The sequence below is a fragment of the Zingiber officinale genome, chromosome 2A (assembly GCF_018446385.1).
Source record: "Zingiber officinale cultivar Zhangliang chromosome 2A, Zo_v1.1, whole genome shotgun sequence".
In the NCBI taxonomy this organism is placed as follows: Eukaryota; Viridiplantae; Streptophyta; class Magnoliopsida; order Zingiberales; family Zingiberaceae; genus Zingiber; species Zingiber officinale.
In genome coordinates, this window is record NC_055988.1 from 91237254 (window position 1) to 91255274 (window position 18021).

The 18021-nt window shown below is 47.9% G+C and overlaps 1 protein-coding gene across 1 annotated transcript; it reads left to right on the top strand.

The window, feature by feature from the left end:
* Positions 1 to 15235: 15235 nt before the first annotated feature.
* Positions 15236 to 16655, top strand: LOC122039789 (trans-resveratrol di-O-methyltransferase-like). The gene is made up of 2 exons (XM_042599233.1): positions 15236 to 16122; positions 16203 to 16655. The coding sequence occupies exons 1-2, from the start codon at positions 15319 to 15321 to the stop codon at positions 16518 to 16520; spliced, it is 1122 nt and encodes a 373-aa protein (XP_042455167.1). The 5' UTR covers positions 15236 to 15318; the 3' UTR covers positions 16521 to 16655.
* Positions 16656 to 18021: the final 1366 nt, after the last annotated feature.

The window sequence follows — 18021 nt, forward strand, 5'->3', positions numbered from 1 at the left end:
ACCGCCGGATCACATGCCTCCCCCTCAAGTCTAATCGAAGGAGGCTGTAAGTTTGACTGACTGGACATGTAGTCTGGTGACCGATTGGCCGACCAGCCAATGGGTTGGTTAGATCCCGATCGGCCCGTGTAAGACTGATCTTTCTATGTCGATCGGCGCTTAAAGCCTTCGTACTTGAATATTTTTTCCTCATCGCTCCCGGCGGGGTGCGAGCCGGGCGGTCAATGCTGATGTCGCCTAAATCTCCTTGGAATACGCATAAATCACCCCCATTAAGACCGAGCACACGCCCACACCCATTAAATGCTGGCCTATGGGAGGATGCCACGTGTCACCGACGCAGCCGCCACACGTCCGAGGTGACAACTGTTGATGAGACGTTTGACGGTTCGAATTCAACGGCCAGATGCGCGCTCCGAGTTCTGGGCCCTAGATCGGACAACTCTAGTCGGACGCGCCCATCTTTATAAAGCCTCAGCGTCGCCTTCCCGTCTATGCTTTCTTCGTGCTTTCCGACGGGTTTGCTCCAGCGATTTTGTTTGCGTCAAGCGTTTCGGCGACTCTCGGCTTCCTCCAGCGGCCTTTCTCTTTGTAAGCCTTTCGACCTTTCCCAATCTCCGTTTGTGCATAGTTTCCATAGCTTTCCTGTTTCCCGTTTCCACCTGGTTTTTCTCGATCATCTTCTCCGTCGAACCTTCTGCCTTTTCATTTCCCGGCAATGGCGAGTTCCTCGCAGCCGTTCGACCCCGCTCTCGATCTCTGGTACACTACCATGGAGACTCTGTTTGACACGGGTGACGCCGCGAGTCTCGTAAACGTCTACGACATCCCCTCTGACCATGAAATAATTTTATCCTCCCCGTCCGACCGACCCAATGACCCGCCGATCGACACAGTTTGTTTCTTTCGAGATCAGTTCATGGCCGGTCTTCGGTTTCACATCCACCCCTTCATAACCGAAGTTTGCAATTACTTTCGTATCCCACTCGCCCAGCTCGTCCCCAACTCTTTCTGCTTGCTGTGCAGCGTGGTGGTGTTGTTCCGAGTGCACAACATCCCACTGACCCCTCAGGTCTTCCACTACTTCTACTATTCCAAGCAATCCGAGCTGGGCATGTACCTTTTCCAATCTCGGATCAGTCTAGTCTTCTTCGACAAAATGCCTACCTCCAACAAGCACTGGAAGGAATACTTCTTCTTCCTGAGACTTCCCGAGCGACCCTGCTTCCAGACCAAGTGGCAGGTCAGGCTCCCTACTCAACTTGATCCGAAGAAATACAAGACCCGACTGGATTACCTCCATGCTGCTAATATGCTGGCCGGCCTGAAGTTCGACATTCACAAGCTGTTGCCAGAGGGTGTAATGTACGCATTCGGGCTAAGTCCAATCCGAACGAAGCTCCCGAGCAGCCTAGGTATGAAATTTCTCAACCTTCTTCCTTTGAGTTTAACTGATTATGTTCTTCTTTTGCAGCTGACATCATGATGCGTGCCCGAGCAGCTGGGATAATGAAGGTCAAGCAGGCCGAGATTGAAGCAGCCATGACCAAGGAGATGGAACGGCTCGGCCTGGCCCCTGTCGGCTCACAGGAAGGCATAGCTGGGGAAACAACAACTGCGGGCGACGGGACTGCCGAGCGGACGCCCAGCACCGAAGGGGCGGCCGACCCAGGATCGGTCCGAGAAGCCCCACCTGTCATCCCCACTGAGGGTTCGGGGTCCTCGGGCTATGAAATACCGCTCTCCCGTAAGAGACGTCGGACGGACGCGCCTTCCCGTTCTGTCACCTCGGCCGCCCAAACCTCTGCAGGGGGTGCCCCGTCTCCAACTGCTCTTGCAACAGTGGAGGCTACCTCTTCCGATCGGACTCCGTTTGTGGCTGAGTTACCGGAGCCGCTCGTCGTGCAACCGATCGCTTCCTTGCCACCAACTAGGCGAAAGATAACACGATCCGCTGTCCTTCCAATCCCCCCTGCCCATACTTCAGGATTGAGCGCTTCTTCTCACTCGACGCCGAGCGGGCGATGATCCGTCACCGCCACTCTTCGCCTGCCGACGGAGGACTTTCTTGCGCCAGGCGACCAACCCAGCTCTCCCCAGCATCAAGTCTATTTTAGTGGATGGCTCGCTCGCATCTGGGAGGAAGCGAGGGCCCGAACGACGATGAAACCCCCGGGCGCGTTTGCTGATAGCCATCTGAAGATGTTCACCAGGGTTAGTATTTTCAACAATCAATTCATAAGTTACCTCCGCTCGGCACTAATATTTGCTTGTAGTACTAGGAGTAGAATATTATCATGTGCCAGCGGCCGACACAAGTGGAGGATGAGCTGAAGAAGCTCAAAATTTCTGGAGAAGCCTCCTCCCAGGGGCCAACGACCGCCTGTCTGTAGGCCGACCTGAAGAAGGCCCAACAGCTCCTCGCGGAGGAGTAGCAGAAGTCGGCCGAACAAGCCAGTAGGATGGGCCAGATAGAGGCGCAATTGAAGACCTACGATCATAAACTCGAGTTGGCTACCGAAAGGAAACAACGAGCCATCGCCGACCTGGAGCAGAAAAACCAGGATGCTCGATAGTTGGCCGAGAAGCTGAAGAAGGCAGAGGACTTCCTGGTTGCCAAGCGGGAGAGCTGCTCGGCCAAGGAGGCGGAGCTTCAGGATCGAGTGAAGCGCCTTGAAGATGAGCTGGCGGCCTCCCATGCTGCTCTGACTACCTATCAGGAGGCCGAGTCGGGCTGCTTCGCGGTCCTGAAGCAACAATACCTTCGCTCAGACCAATTTCTGGAGAAGACGACTGATCGGATCGTTCGATCGTTTGAGCTGGCGATCGATGCGATGCTCGACCAAATGAAGGCGAACGGTCATGTCTCCGAGGCCTTGTCTGATAAAGATGTGAACCGCGTCCAACTCCTTGAGTCCATTCCCGACGAGGCTTTCGAATATATCGAGTGAGCGAGGGGTCGGTAGAGAATGTTTTGAATGTACTCCTGCCGTTCAGAAGTAACCAATTATCAATGAAATCCTTTTGGGCTCTTTCTTCATACGCCATCTATTTGCTAAAGTATTTGGTTGTATGGTTCCGATCGACTATTATGACCGTACTTTCATTATTGAAATATTCGCTAGGCTTGTACCTCCGGGGTTTATAGTCGCCGCTCGACTCTAGGTTTTAACGTCTCCGTTGGACGATCTTCCAAGGCAGGAGTTTAAGGTCGTCGCTTGATGATTTGGTGAAGACCGGGGTTTAAGGTTGTCGCTTGACCGTCGATAGAGACATGGGTTTAACATCGCCGCTCGATGATTTGGTGAAGACCGGGGTTTAAAGTCGTCGCTCGACCGTCGATGGAGACATGAGTTTAATGTCGTCACTATACGATTTGGTGAAGATTAGGGTCTAAGGTCGCCGCTCGACCGTCGATGGAGACATGGGTTTAACGTTGTCTCTCGACGATTTGGTGAAGACTGGGGTTTATGGTCGTCACTCAACCGTCGATGGAGACATAGGTTTAACGTCGTCGCTCGGCCTCCAGACGCCGATGTTGCTTGTTGCACTAGCCGATCGGCTAACAGCTTCTGTTGTTGTTCTACCATCTTGGCTTCTCTCGCCTGGATGAGCGCCCCGAGTTCTTCCTGAGAGAGCGTCACAGTGTGCTGACGTCCAGCTTCTTCCATCTCCTTAGCTCAGATTCAAGTGTGTTCTCACATACGGCGCCAAATTTGATCATGTCCAAGAGCTGAGTCGATGGACGCTAGGATATGACGCTCTTGTTGACTAGTCGAAGACTTTGAAGGTGTAGATCTCTCGCTGCCGTGGACCTGCAAGCACAATACCGAGGGGGGGGGGGGGTTCCCCGGCGATGACCCTCCGACGCTCAAGTAAGATTTTCAACGGAAAGAAGTAGAGTAAAGAGGAAGTGAAAACTGTAGCTACAGTAAAGACGTGAGCATACCTCCGTTGAAGTCTGGGGGTCCTTATATAGGGTTCCCCAGAGGCGCGTACATGCTCCTCAAAATATACCTGGAATGAGTGTGTCAAAAAAACGTGTTGGACGCCATACCTTAATAGCACGAGCATATCCCTGACGTGACAGTGGAAACTTCCATCGTACGATTCTCTGTCTGACCATGCCGTCAACCATGCCACCTGTCGGCGACGACACTGGTCCCTAAGAGGATATTGCCAAATGCTTCCTTTGTCCTTTACCGGGCCTAGCGGAGGAACCGCTCGGCTAGTGCCTTTCGGGCGACCCCATGGCCAGGCCGAGCGGGATGTCCGCTCGGCCAATCATCCTGTTGTCCAAGCTCCGTCTTGCCAAGCGAAGAAACCATATCTGCCAGGCCGAGGCTGCATTCCCCGTTCGACCGAGCGGGGGGACGCTCGACCCTCGTTCCTCCATGCTAGAGCCATGCTTGAGTCTTCTGAGCGTCGGAAGCTCAGCATCAGGCCAAGCTTAATGCAGAATCGGGTACACACGTCCGCTTAACTGGATTCTCACGGCATTGACCGTTCATTATATATATATATATATATATATATATATATATATATATATATATATATATATATAATGCGCACTCAAATAATGAATTCTATTTATCCAATAAATGATACAATATATAAATTGATTGTCTTAGAACACCTCTTAAATATAATACACTACAAGAAAACATGATTTTAGAGACGAAAAAATCTATCTTTGAAAGTTAATTTTCTGTCTCTAAAGAAAATTTGAGACGGAATATTCCGTCTTTAAAATCCGTTATTGAAAACAAGGGGCACTTCCTCAGAGGAATTTCTACATGTGAAGATCATTGGTTTTGGGCTGTCACCAGCCAAGAAATCCAAGGCCATGGTAAATCCATACAACTGGCATTCTCTGGAGGTTCTAACCAAGTAGCAGTCCAACAATGGCTCTAATTTGACAGAAAAGCCATGGAATGTAATGGTCCATTTTAGAGAGTATCCAGGAGAAATTTTCACACCTTGTGAAGGTGAAGAAATCGTGAAATTTAGCTACATTATACTAAAAGAGGCTGCATATGTCATCAATAGAAACATTAAAAGTATTATGAATATGCCACAAGCAGATCAATTTGACATTTGGTAGTCATTGGTAATAGGGTGACATAGATGATTATCATCCAATCTCATCCAGAGTTAAGCTTGGGCCTGTTGGCAAAGATTGCATTCTTAATAAGGCATCATCTTTGCAATCACGACAACCTACTGATGAACTAGAAATTGTTGAATCTAATAGATCAAGCAGACTTCTTGTAAGATTATTTGTTCCATATGTTGATCAAGATCTTGAATATTTAGAAGATGTGCATACCCTTACTAATTGGAACAATGTTTCTTATATAAATAGAGCATTTAAAAAAAATAATTAATCAAATCAGGTAAAGTTTTCCATCGGCCGTTAGGATAAATTGGGAAGTGACCGCAGTGGGCGGTCCATAATCTGAGTATCCTTTGATTGTGTGTCTCATTTGAAGGAAAAATCTCTACAAATGCATCGTAACTGGGAATTGAACCGTAAATATGTGGGTGATAATTAGACACCCTTCCATTGCACCATACTCCTAGGGGTGAGCATTTAAGATTCACAAGGAAGGAGTCAATTACATGACATTGAAGCATGCAATGAGAAATATATTTCAAGAAATCTTTGATGAAGAAGCACCTACTAATGCAAATGAAGTTAACGGAATCGAGGAAGCTGATTTTGCCTATAGAGATTTAGAAACCACTTACAAAAAAAAATGATTAAGTAGAAGAATCAATCTTTAGAAGATAAGGACCAAATAAAACTACTCTAGTATGCATCTATCCATAACAAAGAATTGTCGAGTTACTATTTGATGATCGACTTTCTGGATTATTACTTGATATTATTTTAAATTCAAGGATGAGTTTTTTTTCAACCTGGAGTGACTAAAGTAGAAGGATCTAAAGATTTTTTTTATTATTTTGTTTGGTAATTTTCATTTTTCTTGTTATTTAAACTATTTTTGGTATTTAGGTATTTTTAGTAAAAAGTTTATCTTTTGTATATTTGAATTTTGAGTCCGTTTAGGGATTTTAGAATTGTGAATGTTTTTTTTCTATTAGGATTTATTTTCTTTCTTCAAAAGAGTTTTTTTCTAAAAGATCAATATTTGAAGAATTATATTTGATACTATATTATATCATTAAGGTATGCATTCTTTTAAAGCATGATGAGCTTGTATTAATCAGTTTTTATATTTTCTAATAAGTAGTTTAAACTTTAGATTCATATATTAGTAGGATTATTTTAAAATAGAAAATGTAGTGTAGTTTGAATCATGTATTTATTTTTTTTAATAACATATGGTATTATACTTACTACAAGATAAGATGGTGAGATGTGATGATAATGAATGTATTAGTTTTTAAGATTTAAGTTGGGATGTAATGGATTTGAATTATATTATTTTTGAACTATGTATATTTGATGTTTTAACTTTAGACTTTCAATTGGATATTCTGTTGCTTTATTGATAGTTTGATTCCTAATGGATTTGAATGTGTTTGTGAAAGTTGAATGTAATGGATTTGAATATGAATATATCATGTATCAATATGAATATGAATATTGTTGATCTGAATGTGACTGTTATTGAATGTATAGTATGTATTGTCAAATATAGAAGGTTCTGTTGAAAATTTATTGGAGATTAGTGATAAAATTTATTTAAATTTTCTTTAGCTAAATTAGCAACAGAAATAAGTATTTTGCATTAGCGACGAATATTTATTTCCGTTGCTAATATTAGCGATGAAGATAAATTTCTATCACTATATTTAGCGATGGACATTAAGGGCCCGTTGTTAATTTTAGCGATGAAAATTAAATTTCGTTGCTAAATGACGTCAACGATTAAACTTATTGCGATTGAAATTATCGATCACTAAGTACACTTAGTGCTCGATTAGAGACCGAAATATCAATCATTGATCACGGATCTCCATGTAATATTAATTTTGATTTGAGTTGATTTTAATATGCATGAGTAAGATCAATGAGTTTTTATCTAAATTCACTCGTGACCTTAGACCGGTTACATTCGATTCAAATTGTAATTTCATCTTATAGTTAATCCGTTGTGAAGTCTTGAAAAAACAACTTTTTTAGAGAGAGGAAATATTACTTTTAAAAATTACAATATAATCATTTTTTTTTAAATGGATGATTTGATAAATATACGAGTGATTTGAGTATTAATAAAAATCAACTAAGCGATTTATTAAAATGCCAAACTTTAAAAAAGAACTCTGCCTGTGAAAAAACATAAACCTATGACAAATGAAATAGAACTTTTAAAGAGAACTCGTTAGGTATGTACGATATATACACTGCAACTTGCTTTATTATATTTCCTGCGTGCAAATCGTTTTTGTTAATTAATCCGTTGTGAAGTCTTATGATTGGACATTGGGTACGTGACACTATTTCAAATGATGACGTGGATTTCTGACCGATCGTATAGGTCTCCGGTGAACCTGTAAAGAAGTCGAGCCAGGAAGGGGTTCTCGGCGACGACCCTCCGACGCTCAAGTCAGGCAAGAGGAAAACGATGAAGTGGCTCCAAAAATGCGAGATCACGTACCTCCGGCGAAGTCTGAAGACTCTTATATAGAGTTGTGGGGAGGCTCATGCACATCTACCGAGGCGTACACGTGTCCTTTACCATGCCTTAGTATGAGCTTGCTAGAGGAGCATGTCTGACACCATACTGCTACAGTACTCCGAGCACCTCTCTGATGGAACAGCAGAACCTTCCGTCGTAAGATTATGCGTATGACTTGGTCGTCGAATATGCCTGTTGTCAGAAGATGTTCCCTAATGTCCCCTTGTCCTTTTGTCTCTTCTCTCCCCGCGCCGAGCGTCCAGCCGCTCAACAGACACATTACTTCTGACCGGGCATAGGTATCGGTCCGACCGGAAGATTCCCGGTCGCGTGCTCGGCTGAGACAGTTCCTTCACAGTATTGCTTCTTCATGCCTCGGCCGAGCGGACTACCCGCTCGGCCCGGCGACCCTGTTCACCATGAGCGTCGGAAACCTGACTCCCCGTCGGGTTGTCTTTGATTCCGCCCAGACCCGTTCAGCCGATCGGATGGACCTCATGCTGACCCTTTTGACTTTTGACCTCCACGTGTCATTGGCTCCCCACAAAGGGGGTCCCCCGTCCTTACTGCCGGATCACTTGCCTCCCCTTCAAGTCTAGTCGAAGGAGGCGATTAGTCCGACTGACTGGACCGCCAGTCACGCCGAACGGCGTCTCTGTGAAACTATCCTCCGCTCGACCCCCACGGGGATATCTATGACCTCAGTCAACGCCAACATTCCTCGGATCTCTTCGAAATTTGCGCCAATCTTCGACATTAAGGCCGAGCATGCGCTCTGCGCCTCGTGAAGGCGCTCATTAAATGCCCTCCAGTGGTCGAATGCCACGTGGCGCTGCTGCCGTCATCGTACGACGGCGGCGTCGCGGGTGACGAGACCGAGGCGGTTTGAAATGGACGGCCCGATGCATGCTTCGGTTCCCGTGACCTGCATCCGACGGTGGAGGCCGTTCGGGCTCAACCCTATAAAGCCTTCTCCTTCTCCCCCTCCTCGCCGCATTTGTGCCTTCTCGTGCTCCACAGCTTCCTTTGGCGTTTCAGACTTCCGGCGATCCCGCTTTTCCGTTTCCGGCGATCTCCCGCCTCCTCCTTTCGATCCTCAGCTTCTTTGTAAGGTCCTTACCCCTTCTCTGTTATCTTCGTGTTTTTTGCCGAGTTCTCGCTCTCTGGTTGCTATATTGTTCGTTGTCTTCTTCTTTCTATCCTTTGCCTCTCCTCGCCTTTTGTGGTTTCATCCGTTCGGACAATGACCAGTTCCTCTTAGCCTCAAGACCAAGCCCTCGGCCCGTGGTATACCACGGAGTCGCGCTTCGATCGGCGCGACGCCGATATTCTGATGGACAATTTTGGCATCCCCTCTGATTTTGAACTTATCTTACCCTCCCCCTCCGCTCGGCCACACAAACCGCCGCGCGGAGCTTTCTGTGTTTTCCGCGACCAGTTCATAGCCGGTCCGCGCTTTCCAATCCATCCCTTTATCGTAGAAGTTTGTAATTTTTTCGGCATTCCGCTCGGAAGCTTAGTCCCTAACACCTTCCGCCTTCTATGCGGCGTTGTTGTCTTGTTCAAAATCCACAACATTCCCCTCCGACCGGAGGTCTTCTACTATTTTTATTACCCTAAACAGTCTGAGCTGGGAACTTACATGCATGTTCCAGGCTCGGCCCGGTTTAGTCTTCTTTAATAAACTGCCCTCTTCCAATAAACATTGGAAAGAGTACTACTTCTATCTTCGTCTTCCCGAACGGGCCTCCTTCCGAACCCAGTGGCAGGTTGGACCGCCAATCTCCCATGAGCTTAAGAGGTTCAAGACCCGATCGGACTATCTTCACGCTGCCAACATGCTAGCCGGTCTGAAGTTCGACATCAATAAGTTCTTACCTGAAGGGGTGATGTACATATTTGGCCTGAGTCCGATCCGGACTCCCCTTCCGAGCGGCTTCGGTAAGAATTTTACTTGTACATTCGCCTTGATTGCTAACTGATTTTCTCCTTTTTTCTTTGCAGCGGACATTGTCATGGAGTCCGTGATGGCTGGAATTTTGAAGAGGAAAGCGGCGGCGCTCGAGGCCGCAGCTGCCAAAGAGATGGAGCAACTGGGCATCACCCCGGTCAGCTCTAACGAAGGAGAGAGCGAAACGAATGCGGGGGAGTCGGCCGCTCAGGCTTCTCTCCCGGAGCCGAGGGCCTTCCGTCCGGGAGGGAGGCTCCGCTCAGGAGGAAGAGCGCCCTCTTCGACAAAAGAGGCGCCGAGCGGAGACACCACTTCGATCGGCCACTTCCGCGGTCCAGCCGTCCGAGCGGACCACCGCCGATTCTCGCGGCAAAGCCCCAGCAGTTGAGGCAATCTCGTCCGATCGGACCCCATCCCAACTGGGCGCGTCCGCGGATCCCCTCGAGGCCATACCTGTCAGCGCTCTTCCGCCCTCTCCCCGTCGAGTCCAACGCTTGGCCATTTTGTCCCAGTTTTCTGCACCGGCCTCCGATCCTTCCCCAGCTTCCGCCCAGACGACTCCCGGTCGGCACCGTACCATCAGGGTCTCCCTGCATCTCCCCACCGAAGAGTTGATGCCTGAGTCCGATCGGCCAACCGCGCCCGAGCACATGATCACCATGAAGGGGCCCCTAGCCGAAATGTGGGCCGACGCTCGGGCACGTGTCGCAATGATTCCACTCAGCAATCTGGCCAATAGCCATATGCAGCAGGCCACTGGGGTAAGTATGTTTTCTTTGAAGTCTTCTACGCACTTTCTCCGATTGGCTATTAATGATCTTGTTTATGTCAGAGGTGGGTAGAAGAGATCGTCGTCTCCAACCGCCTGGCCATGGTGGACGCAGAGTTAAAAAGGTTAAGGAGTTCGGGCGGCGCACCCTCCCAGGGTCCTTCATACGCCGAGCTGCAGAAAGAGCTCAAGAAGACCCAAGATCTGTTGTCGGATGAGCAAAAGAAAACGGCCGACTAGGCCCATACTCTGTCCGAACTCGATTGACAGGTCAAATCACTGGACCGAAAAATAAGCCTGGCCACCGATCGGAAGAAAACGGCTATCGCCGATCTGGAGAAGAAGAACGTCGAGGTGCGAGGCCTGGAGCAACGGGTTAAGGAGCTGATGGATCAGTTGGCCGACGAGAAGGCGACCCGATCGGATGAGGTGGCGAAGCTTGAGGCTGCCTTGCAAGAACACCAGGCAGCTGTCGACGCCTCCCGAGCGGCCCTCAAAGAATACTAGGAGGTTGAGCCAGGCCGGGTTGCCGCCTTGAGGCTAAATTACATCCGTTCGGTCGAATTCTCAGAAAAAGTACGCGAGCGGATGTATAATGCTTTTGAGCTTGCCATCACCACCACGACGGACTATCTGAAGTCCAAGGGTCAACTCCCTGACTCCGCCAGCATCCCGGCCCAAGACTACGCAGCGCTCCTTAGCAACATCCCTAAGGACCTTTATGATTTTCTTGAATAGAAGTTTTTATGTGATTCGACCGTTCGGCCAAAAACTTCCCTTTTTGTAATTAGGCCGCTCGACCTTGATTCCTCTTGCTTGCTTTTTTTCCTTTTGCTAATTAATACGCGTGCTGTCCGCTCGGCTCACCAACTACCGTCGTTCACGTTTGTTCACCTCTCCTCGTTATTCGCCTCTCATCCCGCCTCTCTTGTGTTTGAACGAGATTTTTTACGAAGTATTTTGTATAGCTAGGTCGCTCGGCTGAATATATCTTGTCTCGCAAATGAGATTTTCGCTAAATGTTTACGGGGTACTCTTGGTAACCCGCCCGCTTGCACACTTGGTCAGCTGGACCCGCTTAGTTGAATACATGCGTAGCTTTAACTGGAATTATCGCTAAACAGCATTACTTCCGGCCGGAGGGTTTATAGTCGCCGGTCCGACTCTCGATATTTAACGTCGGAGCTCGACGGTCTTCCGACCGGAGGGTTTATAGTCGCCGGTGCGACTCTCGATTTTTAACGTCGGAGCTCGACGGTCTTATAGCGCGACTCTCGATATTTAACGTCGGAGCTCGACGGTCTTCCGGCCGAGGGTTTATAGTCGCCGGCGCGACTCTCGATATTTAACGTCGGAGCTCGATGGTCTTCCGGCCGGAGAGTTTATAGTCGTCGGCGCGACTCTCGATATTTAATGTCGGAGCTCGACGGTCTTCCGGCCGGAGAGTTTATAGTCGCCGATGTGACTCTCGATATTTAACGTCGGAGCTCGACGGTCTTCCGGCCGGAGAGTTTATAGTCGCTGGTGCAACTCTCGATATTTAACATCGGAGCTCGATGGTCTTCCGGCCGGAGAGTTTATAGTCGCCGGTGCGACTCTCGATATTTAACGTCGGAGCTCGACGGTCTTCCGGCTGGAGGGTTTATAGTCGCCGATGGGACTCTCGATATTTAACGTCGGAGCTCGACAGTCTTCCGGCCGGAGAGTTTATAGTCGCCGGTGCGACTCTCGATATTTAACGTCGGAGCTCGATGGTCTTCCGGCCGGAGGGTTTATAATCACCGGTGCGACTCTCGATATTTAACGTCGGAGCTCGACGGTCTTCCGACCGGAAAGTTTATAGTCGCCGGCGCGACTCTCGATATTTAACGTCGGAGCTCGACGGTCTTCCGGCCGGAAAGTTTATAGTCGCCGGTGCGACTCTCGATATTTAACGTCGGAGCTAGACGGTCTTCCGGCCGGAGGGTTTATAGTCGCCGGCGCGACTCTCTATATTTAACGTTGGAGCTCGACGGTCTTCCGGCCGGAGGGTTTATAGTCGCCGGCGGTGGGGAACATCGCATCCCACAGCCCTCTCATGTAGGGGATCAGCGCCGTGGCCGGAGCAGAGGAGAATCCCAAGAGCAGAGCAGCGAAGAAGAGTACAATGCGCGGCGAGCATCTCGTCGGCGGCCTTATAGGTGGAGACGGGGAAGGGGGTGTGCTCCAGGATGTGGAAGGGGTCCATACCTTCTTTTTTGGTTTGGGCCGCTCGGCGGCTACTTCTTGGATGGCGTGAGACCTTGCTTGTTGAGGGCGGACTGCTTCGGTTCGCGGTCCTCTGGGCAGCTGGTGACCAGTGAGAGGCTTCCGCTCGGCAGGGGCTAGTCGCTCAGTTAGAGCTTTTTTTCTTCGGGCTACCTGTGCTTCCTCCACATTAATGTACTCATTGGCCCGGTGTAACATATGATCATAGTCTCGGGGCGGCTTTCGAATAAGTGAACGGAAGAAGTCACCGTCCACGAGGCCTTGCGTGAACGCATTCATCATTGTTTCTGAGGTGGCCGTTGGAATATCCATGGCCACTCGGTTGAATCATTGGATGCAAGCTCTGAGCGGCTCCCTGGGCTCTTGCTTGATGGCAAATAGACTGACACTGGTCTTCTGGTAACGCCGACTGCTCGCAAAATGATGGAGAAAAGCGATGCGGAACTCTTTAAAGCTGGTGATGGATTCGTCCGGCAGCCTCCGGAACCATCGTTGCGCCGATCCCGAGAGGGTGGTAAGGAACACTCGACATTTCACTCCATCCGTGTATTGATGTAGTGTAGCTGTGTTGTCGAACTTTCCTAGATGGTCATTCGGGTCGGTGGTTCTGTTGTATTCCCCGATCGCCGGGGGCACATAATGCTTGGGTAGAGGGTCCCGCAGGATGGCCTCTGAAAACTATTGGTTGATCCACTCGGGGGAGGCGTCCGTTCGGGGAGCCTTGCCTTTTCTGTAGTCTCGCCGGGGAGCCTCGTCGGATGAAGATCCTCGATCAAGGTTGGCTGGTGCGGCTTCGGGAGGCATACGGAATAGGGCCCGATGAAATGGAACCGGGGCAGGCAGTGCTTCCTCTCGGCCTCCTGACGCTGACGTCGCTTGTTGCTCCATTCGCTCGGCTTGCGCCTTCTGTTTCTGTTGCTCCACGAGCTTAGCTGCTCTTGCCTCGATTAGAGAGTCGAGCTCCTCCTGGGAGAGCATCACGGTGTGCGGTCGTCCAGCTTCGTCCATCTCTTCCGCTCGGATGCAGGTGCATTCCCACAGACGACGCCAATTTGATCCTGTCTGAGCGCTGAGTCGATGGACGCTGGGCACGTGGCGCTCTTCCAGATGATGACGTGGATCTCTGACCGACCGTATGAGTCTCCGACGAACCTGCAAGGAAGTCGAGCCGGGAAGGGGTTCCCGGCGACGACCCTTCGACGCTCAAGTCAGGCAAGAGGAAAACGATGAAGTGGCTCCAAAGATGCGAGATCGCGTACCTCCGGCGAAGTCTGAGGGCTCTTATATAGAGCTGTGGGGAGGCTCATGCACACCTACCGAGGCGTACACATGTCCTTTACCATGCCTTAGTATGGGCTTGCCAGAGCATGCTTGACACCATACTGATACAGTCCGAGCACCTCTCTGATGAGACAGCAGAACCTTCCGTCGTAAGATTCTGCATATGACTTGGTCGTCGAACATGCCTGTTGTCAGAAGATGTTCCCTAATGTTCCCTTGTCCTTTTGTCACTTCTCTCCCCACGCCGAGCGTCCAGCCGCTCGGCAGGTATATTACTTCCGACCGGGCATAGGTATCGGTCCGACCGGAAGATTCCCGGTCGCGTGCTCGGCTGAGACAGTTCCTTCACAGTATTGCTTCTTCACGCCTCGGCCGAGCGGACTACCCGCTCGGCCCGACGACCCTGTTCACCATGAGCGTCGGAAACCCGACTCCCCGTCGGGTTGTCTTTGATTCCGCCCGGACCCGTTCGGCCGATCGGATAGACCTCATGCTGACCCTTTTAACTTTTGACCTCCACGTGTTATTGGCTTTCCACAAAGAGGATCCCCTGTCTTTACTGCCGGATCATTTAAAAAAAAATAACTTTTCAGAGAAAGGAAACACTGATTTTAAAAATTATAATATAATCATTTTAAAAAAAAAAATTGGATGATTTGATAAATATATGAATGATTTGAGTATTAATAAAAATCAAATAAGCGATTCATTAAAATGTCAAACTTTAAAAGAGAATTATGCCTGTGAAAAACATAAACCTATGACAAATGAAATCCTTCTCGAATCACAGCACGTTATGAAACTTATTTATACTTAAAAAATCACTGCAAAAACTCAGCCTATTAAATTTAATTAATTACATATGATACACAATAATATTTAAAATAGAACTGACAATCTTAAATAATTAGAATATGTAAATAAATCTATCAAAATTTTCTATTTAATTCTTATAATTACTTTTACTTCATACAAAGTATATTTTAGAAAAAAATAATATCCACTACCAACTTGATCTTAATTTTACTTGGATCGGGTGCAGGCCGTTGGCGGGTGCCTTTTTGTTTGTTCACAACCAACAGTCGAGATTATATTCTGGAAAAATCTAACGACCAAAAACTGAAAAGAAAGAAGAAAAAGCCTGCATATTGTTCAGCTCCTCGTTCATGCCTTTTTGTTTCTGATTCCTTCCGTTGACATGCATATTTGATTTTTTCGATAGGTATTTACTATGCATACTGCAACTTGCTTCATTATATTTCCTCCGTGCAACTTGCTTCATTATATAAACACTTGCCTGCTAATTTGCAATTGTTTTCTAATGGCATCATGCCATGGGCGTTTGAGTATCATTATTTATACATCACGAAGACTGATTGCAAGGAACCATTAACTTGCAGATCCATAGTTGATGAGAAATGGAATCCATGAATAAAAGTGGAATTCATGGCGATCAAGAAGTGACCATGGCTGAGCTAGTGCGAGACCACGGCCATCTTTGGAACATCACCTTCAGCTACGTCAACTCCATGGCCCTCAGGTGTGCCGTCGAGCTCGGCATCGCCGACGTAATCCATCGACATGGCCAGCCTCTTCCTCTCTCCGTTCTGCTTACCAAGCTCTCCATTCTCCCTTCAAGAACCGACTCATTCCGCCGCCTCATGCGCTTGCTCGTCCACTCCGGGCTCTTCGCCAGCTCCACTGCCGGCGATGAGGAAGAAGAGGCCTACGCCCTCACCCCCATCTCTGCCTCCTTTCTCGTGACCAGCAAAGCAGACAACATGTCCCCGTTCGTGCTCACCATTCTCGACCCGGTAGTTGTCAACCCCTGGCACTGCTTGAGCAGGTGGTTCACCTCCGCCGCCGAACCACCCACCGTCTTCGACCTCTTCTACGGGAAGTCAGTGTTCGAGTTGACCGGAAACAACCCCGAGTTCAACGTTACTTTCAACCTGGGCATGGCCGCCGATGCCAGCTTCATGGCGAAATTGATCCTCAAACAGTACGGCGACGACATCTTCCGGGGCCTGCGATCGCTGGTGGACGTTGGAGGAGGGATCGGCGTGATGGCCACCGCCATCGCCGAAGCCTTCCCGCAGATCAAGTGCGCCGTGTTCGATCTCCCGCACGTTGTGAGTTCGCTGCAGGGAAACCCAACGGTGGCAGCCATCTCTGGCAACATGTTCGAGTTTGTCCCCCCTGCAGACGCAGTGATTCTCAAGGCATGCAATATCATTAATTTTCTTCTTCCACTTAATTTTCTTATAATGAATCATCAATCATCTGCTGCTATATAATGCAGTCGATATTGCATGACTGGAACCACGAAGACTGCGTGAGGATACTGCGAAATTGCAAGAAGGCGATTCCTCCAAAGGAGGAAGGAGGGAAGGTGATAATTATTGAAATGGTGATGAAATTGGAAAATGAGGAGGATGGAAGTATTCATGATGAAACGACAGAGACGCAGCTTCTGTTGGATGTGCACATGATGGTGCCTGCGCCAGGGAAGGAGAGGAGCGAAGCAGAATGGAAAAGTATCTTTGTAGCTGCTGGTTTCTCAGACTACACCATCTCACCAATCTCGGCATTGCGTTCTCTCATCCAGCTCTTCTATTGACTCTTTATTAAGATTACAATAAGTGTGATGAGATTGTAGTAGCTAGGAGCTGAAGAAGCTATTTCATCTTATCTGCTGATGCATCAACCATCATAATTCACGTTCTTTCTTTAAATCTGTTCAGGTTGATGCTATATATATATCCTAATATCCTATATACGTATATTTGCATCTGCGCCTTCCTTTACTCGTCACGCATTAATAAATAAAATGTAGAACTATATGTCTCGTCTTTGTAAAAGTAATTGAAGGGTAAAATAAGTGACATATAAAGAAATAAAATCTTGCTTAGTCAATATAATATCGAGACCATTGACCATGGTATTGTGTTCTCTTTAATTTTTGGCTCTCCTAAATGACTATTAAGGTGCTACTGGTAGAGAGATATATGTCTTCCCATATGCATCAAGAGGACTTGCAAAGTTGATTCCTCTCCAGCTAATCTTTTGAATATGCTTGAATAAGTAGATCCATGGCTTTATCGGCACCTCTCCTTGTTTGTCAAAAGCATACTCATGCCCTCGTTTCTCCAATAAACGTCGTATTCTATAACGGTTGCCAATGATAAAGTTCTGTCACAGTAGTGTACAGTTTACATTGTATTAGTTTTATCCAACCATGAAAAGTGTGACATTTGCCTAATTGAAATCTTTTAATAGTAGCTCTACATACCTAGCTTTAGAGTTCTTTTCGTAGTCCATGGCTCACACTGTCACATGATACTTCCCTTATCACCACGGTTTGCCTGTAAAGACGTGAAATGGCCGGAACGAGTGTTTCGGCAGGGGAACGCCCTGTTGGAAAAAAAATAATTTGTTGTCGGAGCGAGCTTTATGGAATATTAGTTGAATTTAAATTACACTAAATTAAATTTAACTTACAGTTGAAATGATCTAAACTGATAATCTCAGACTGTTAGCAGGGGCTGATTTCTATTACGTGCCGAAGAACGGACTGAGTCGCCGAGTGAACTGATCAGTCAAGTAGTAGGTCTGTATTGCCGAGCGACAGGTCTAGCAGATCTGCGTTGCAGAGCGACAGAGAGACAAATCGACAGAGCGGACAGATCTGTGTTGCAAAGCGGCAGAGCGGGCATATCTGTATTGTAGAGCGATAGCGCGGGCATATCTGTATTGCAGAGCGACAAATCTGCATTGCTGAGCGACAGATCTGTGTTGCAGAGCGACAAATCTGTGTTGCAGAGCAATAGAGCGGGCAGATCTATGTTGTAGAGTGACAGAGCGACAGATCTGTGTTGTAGAGCGACAGATCTATTTTGTAGAGTGACAGATCTGTGTTGCAAAGCGATAGATCTGTGTTGCAGAGTGACAGATCTATATTATAGAGCGATAGAGCTACAAGTCAGAGTGACAGATCTGTGTTGCAGAGTGACATATCTGTGTTACAGAGCGAAAGAGCTGCAAGTTTGTATTGCAAAGTGACAGAGCGAGCATATCTGTGTCGCAGAGCAACATGTCTGCCAAGTGGCCGGTTAGGTTTT

Bases quoted from the DNA above. Each gene is read 5' to 3' on its own strand.
- LOC122039789 (XM_042599233.1), top strand. From the start codon at position 15,319: ATGGAATCCATGAATAAAAGTGGAATTCATGGCGATCAAGAAGTGACC. The intron at 16,123-16,202 runs GCATGCAATATC...TATATAATGCAG, and splicing joins CAGACGCAGTGATTCTCAAG to TCGATATTGCATGACTGGAA.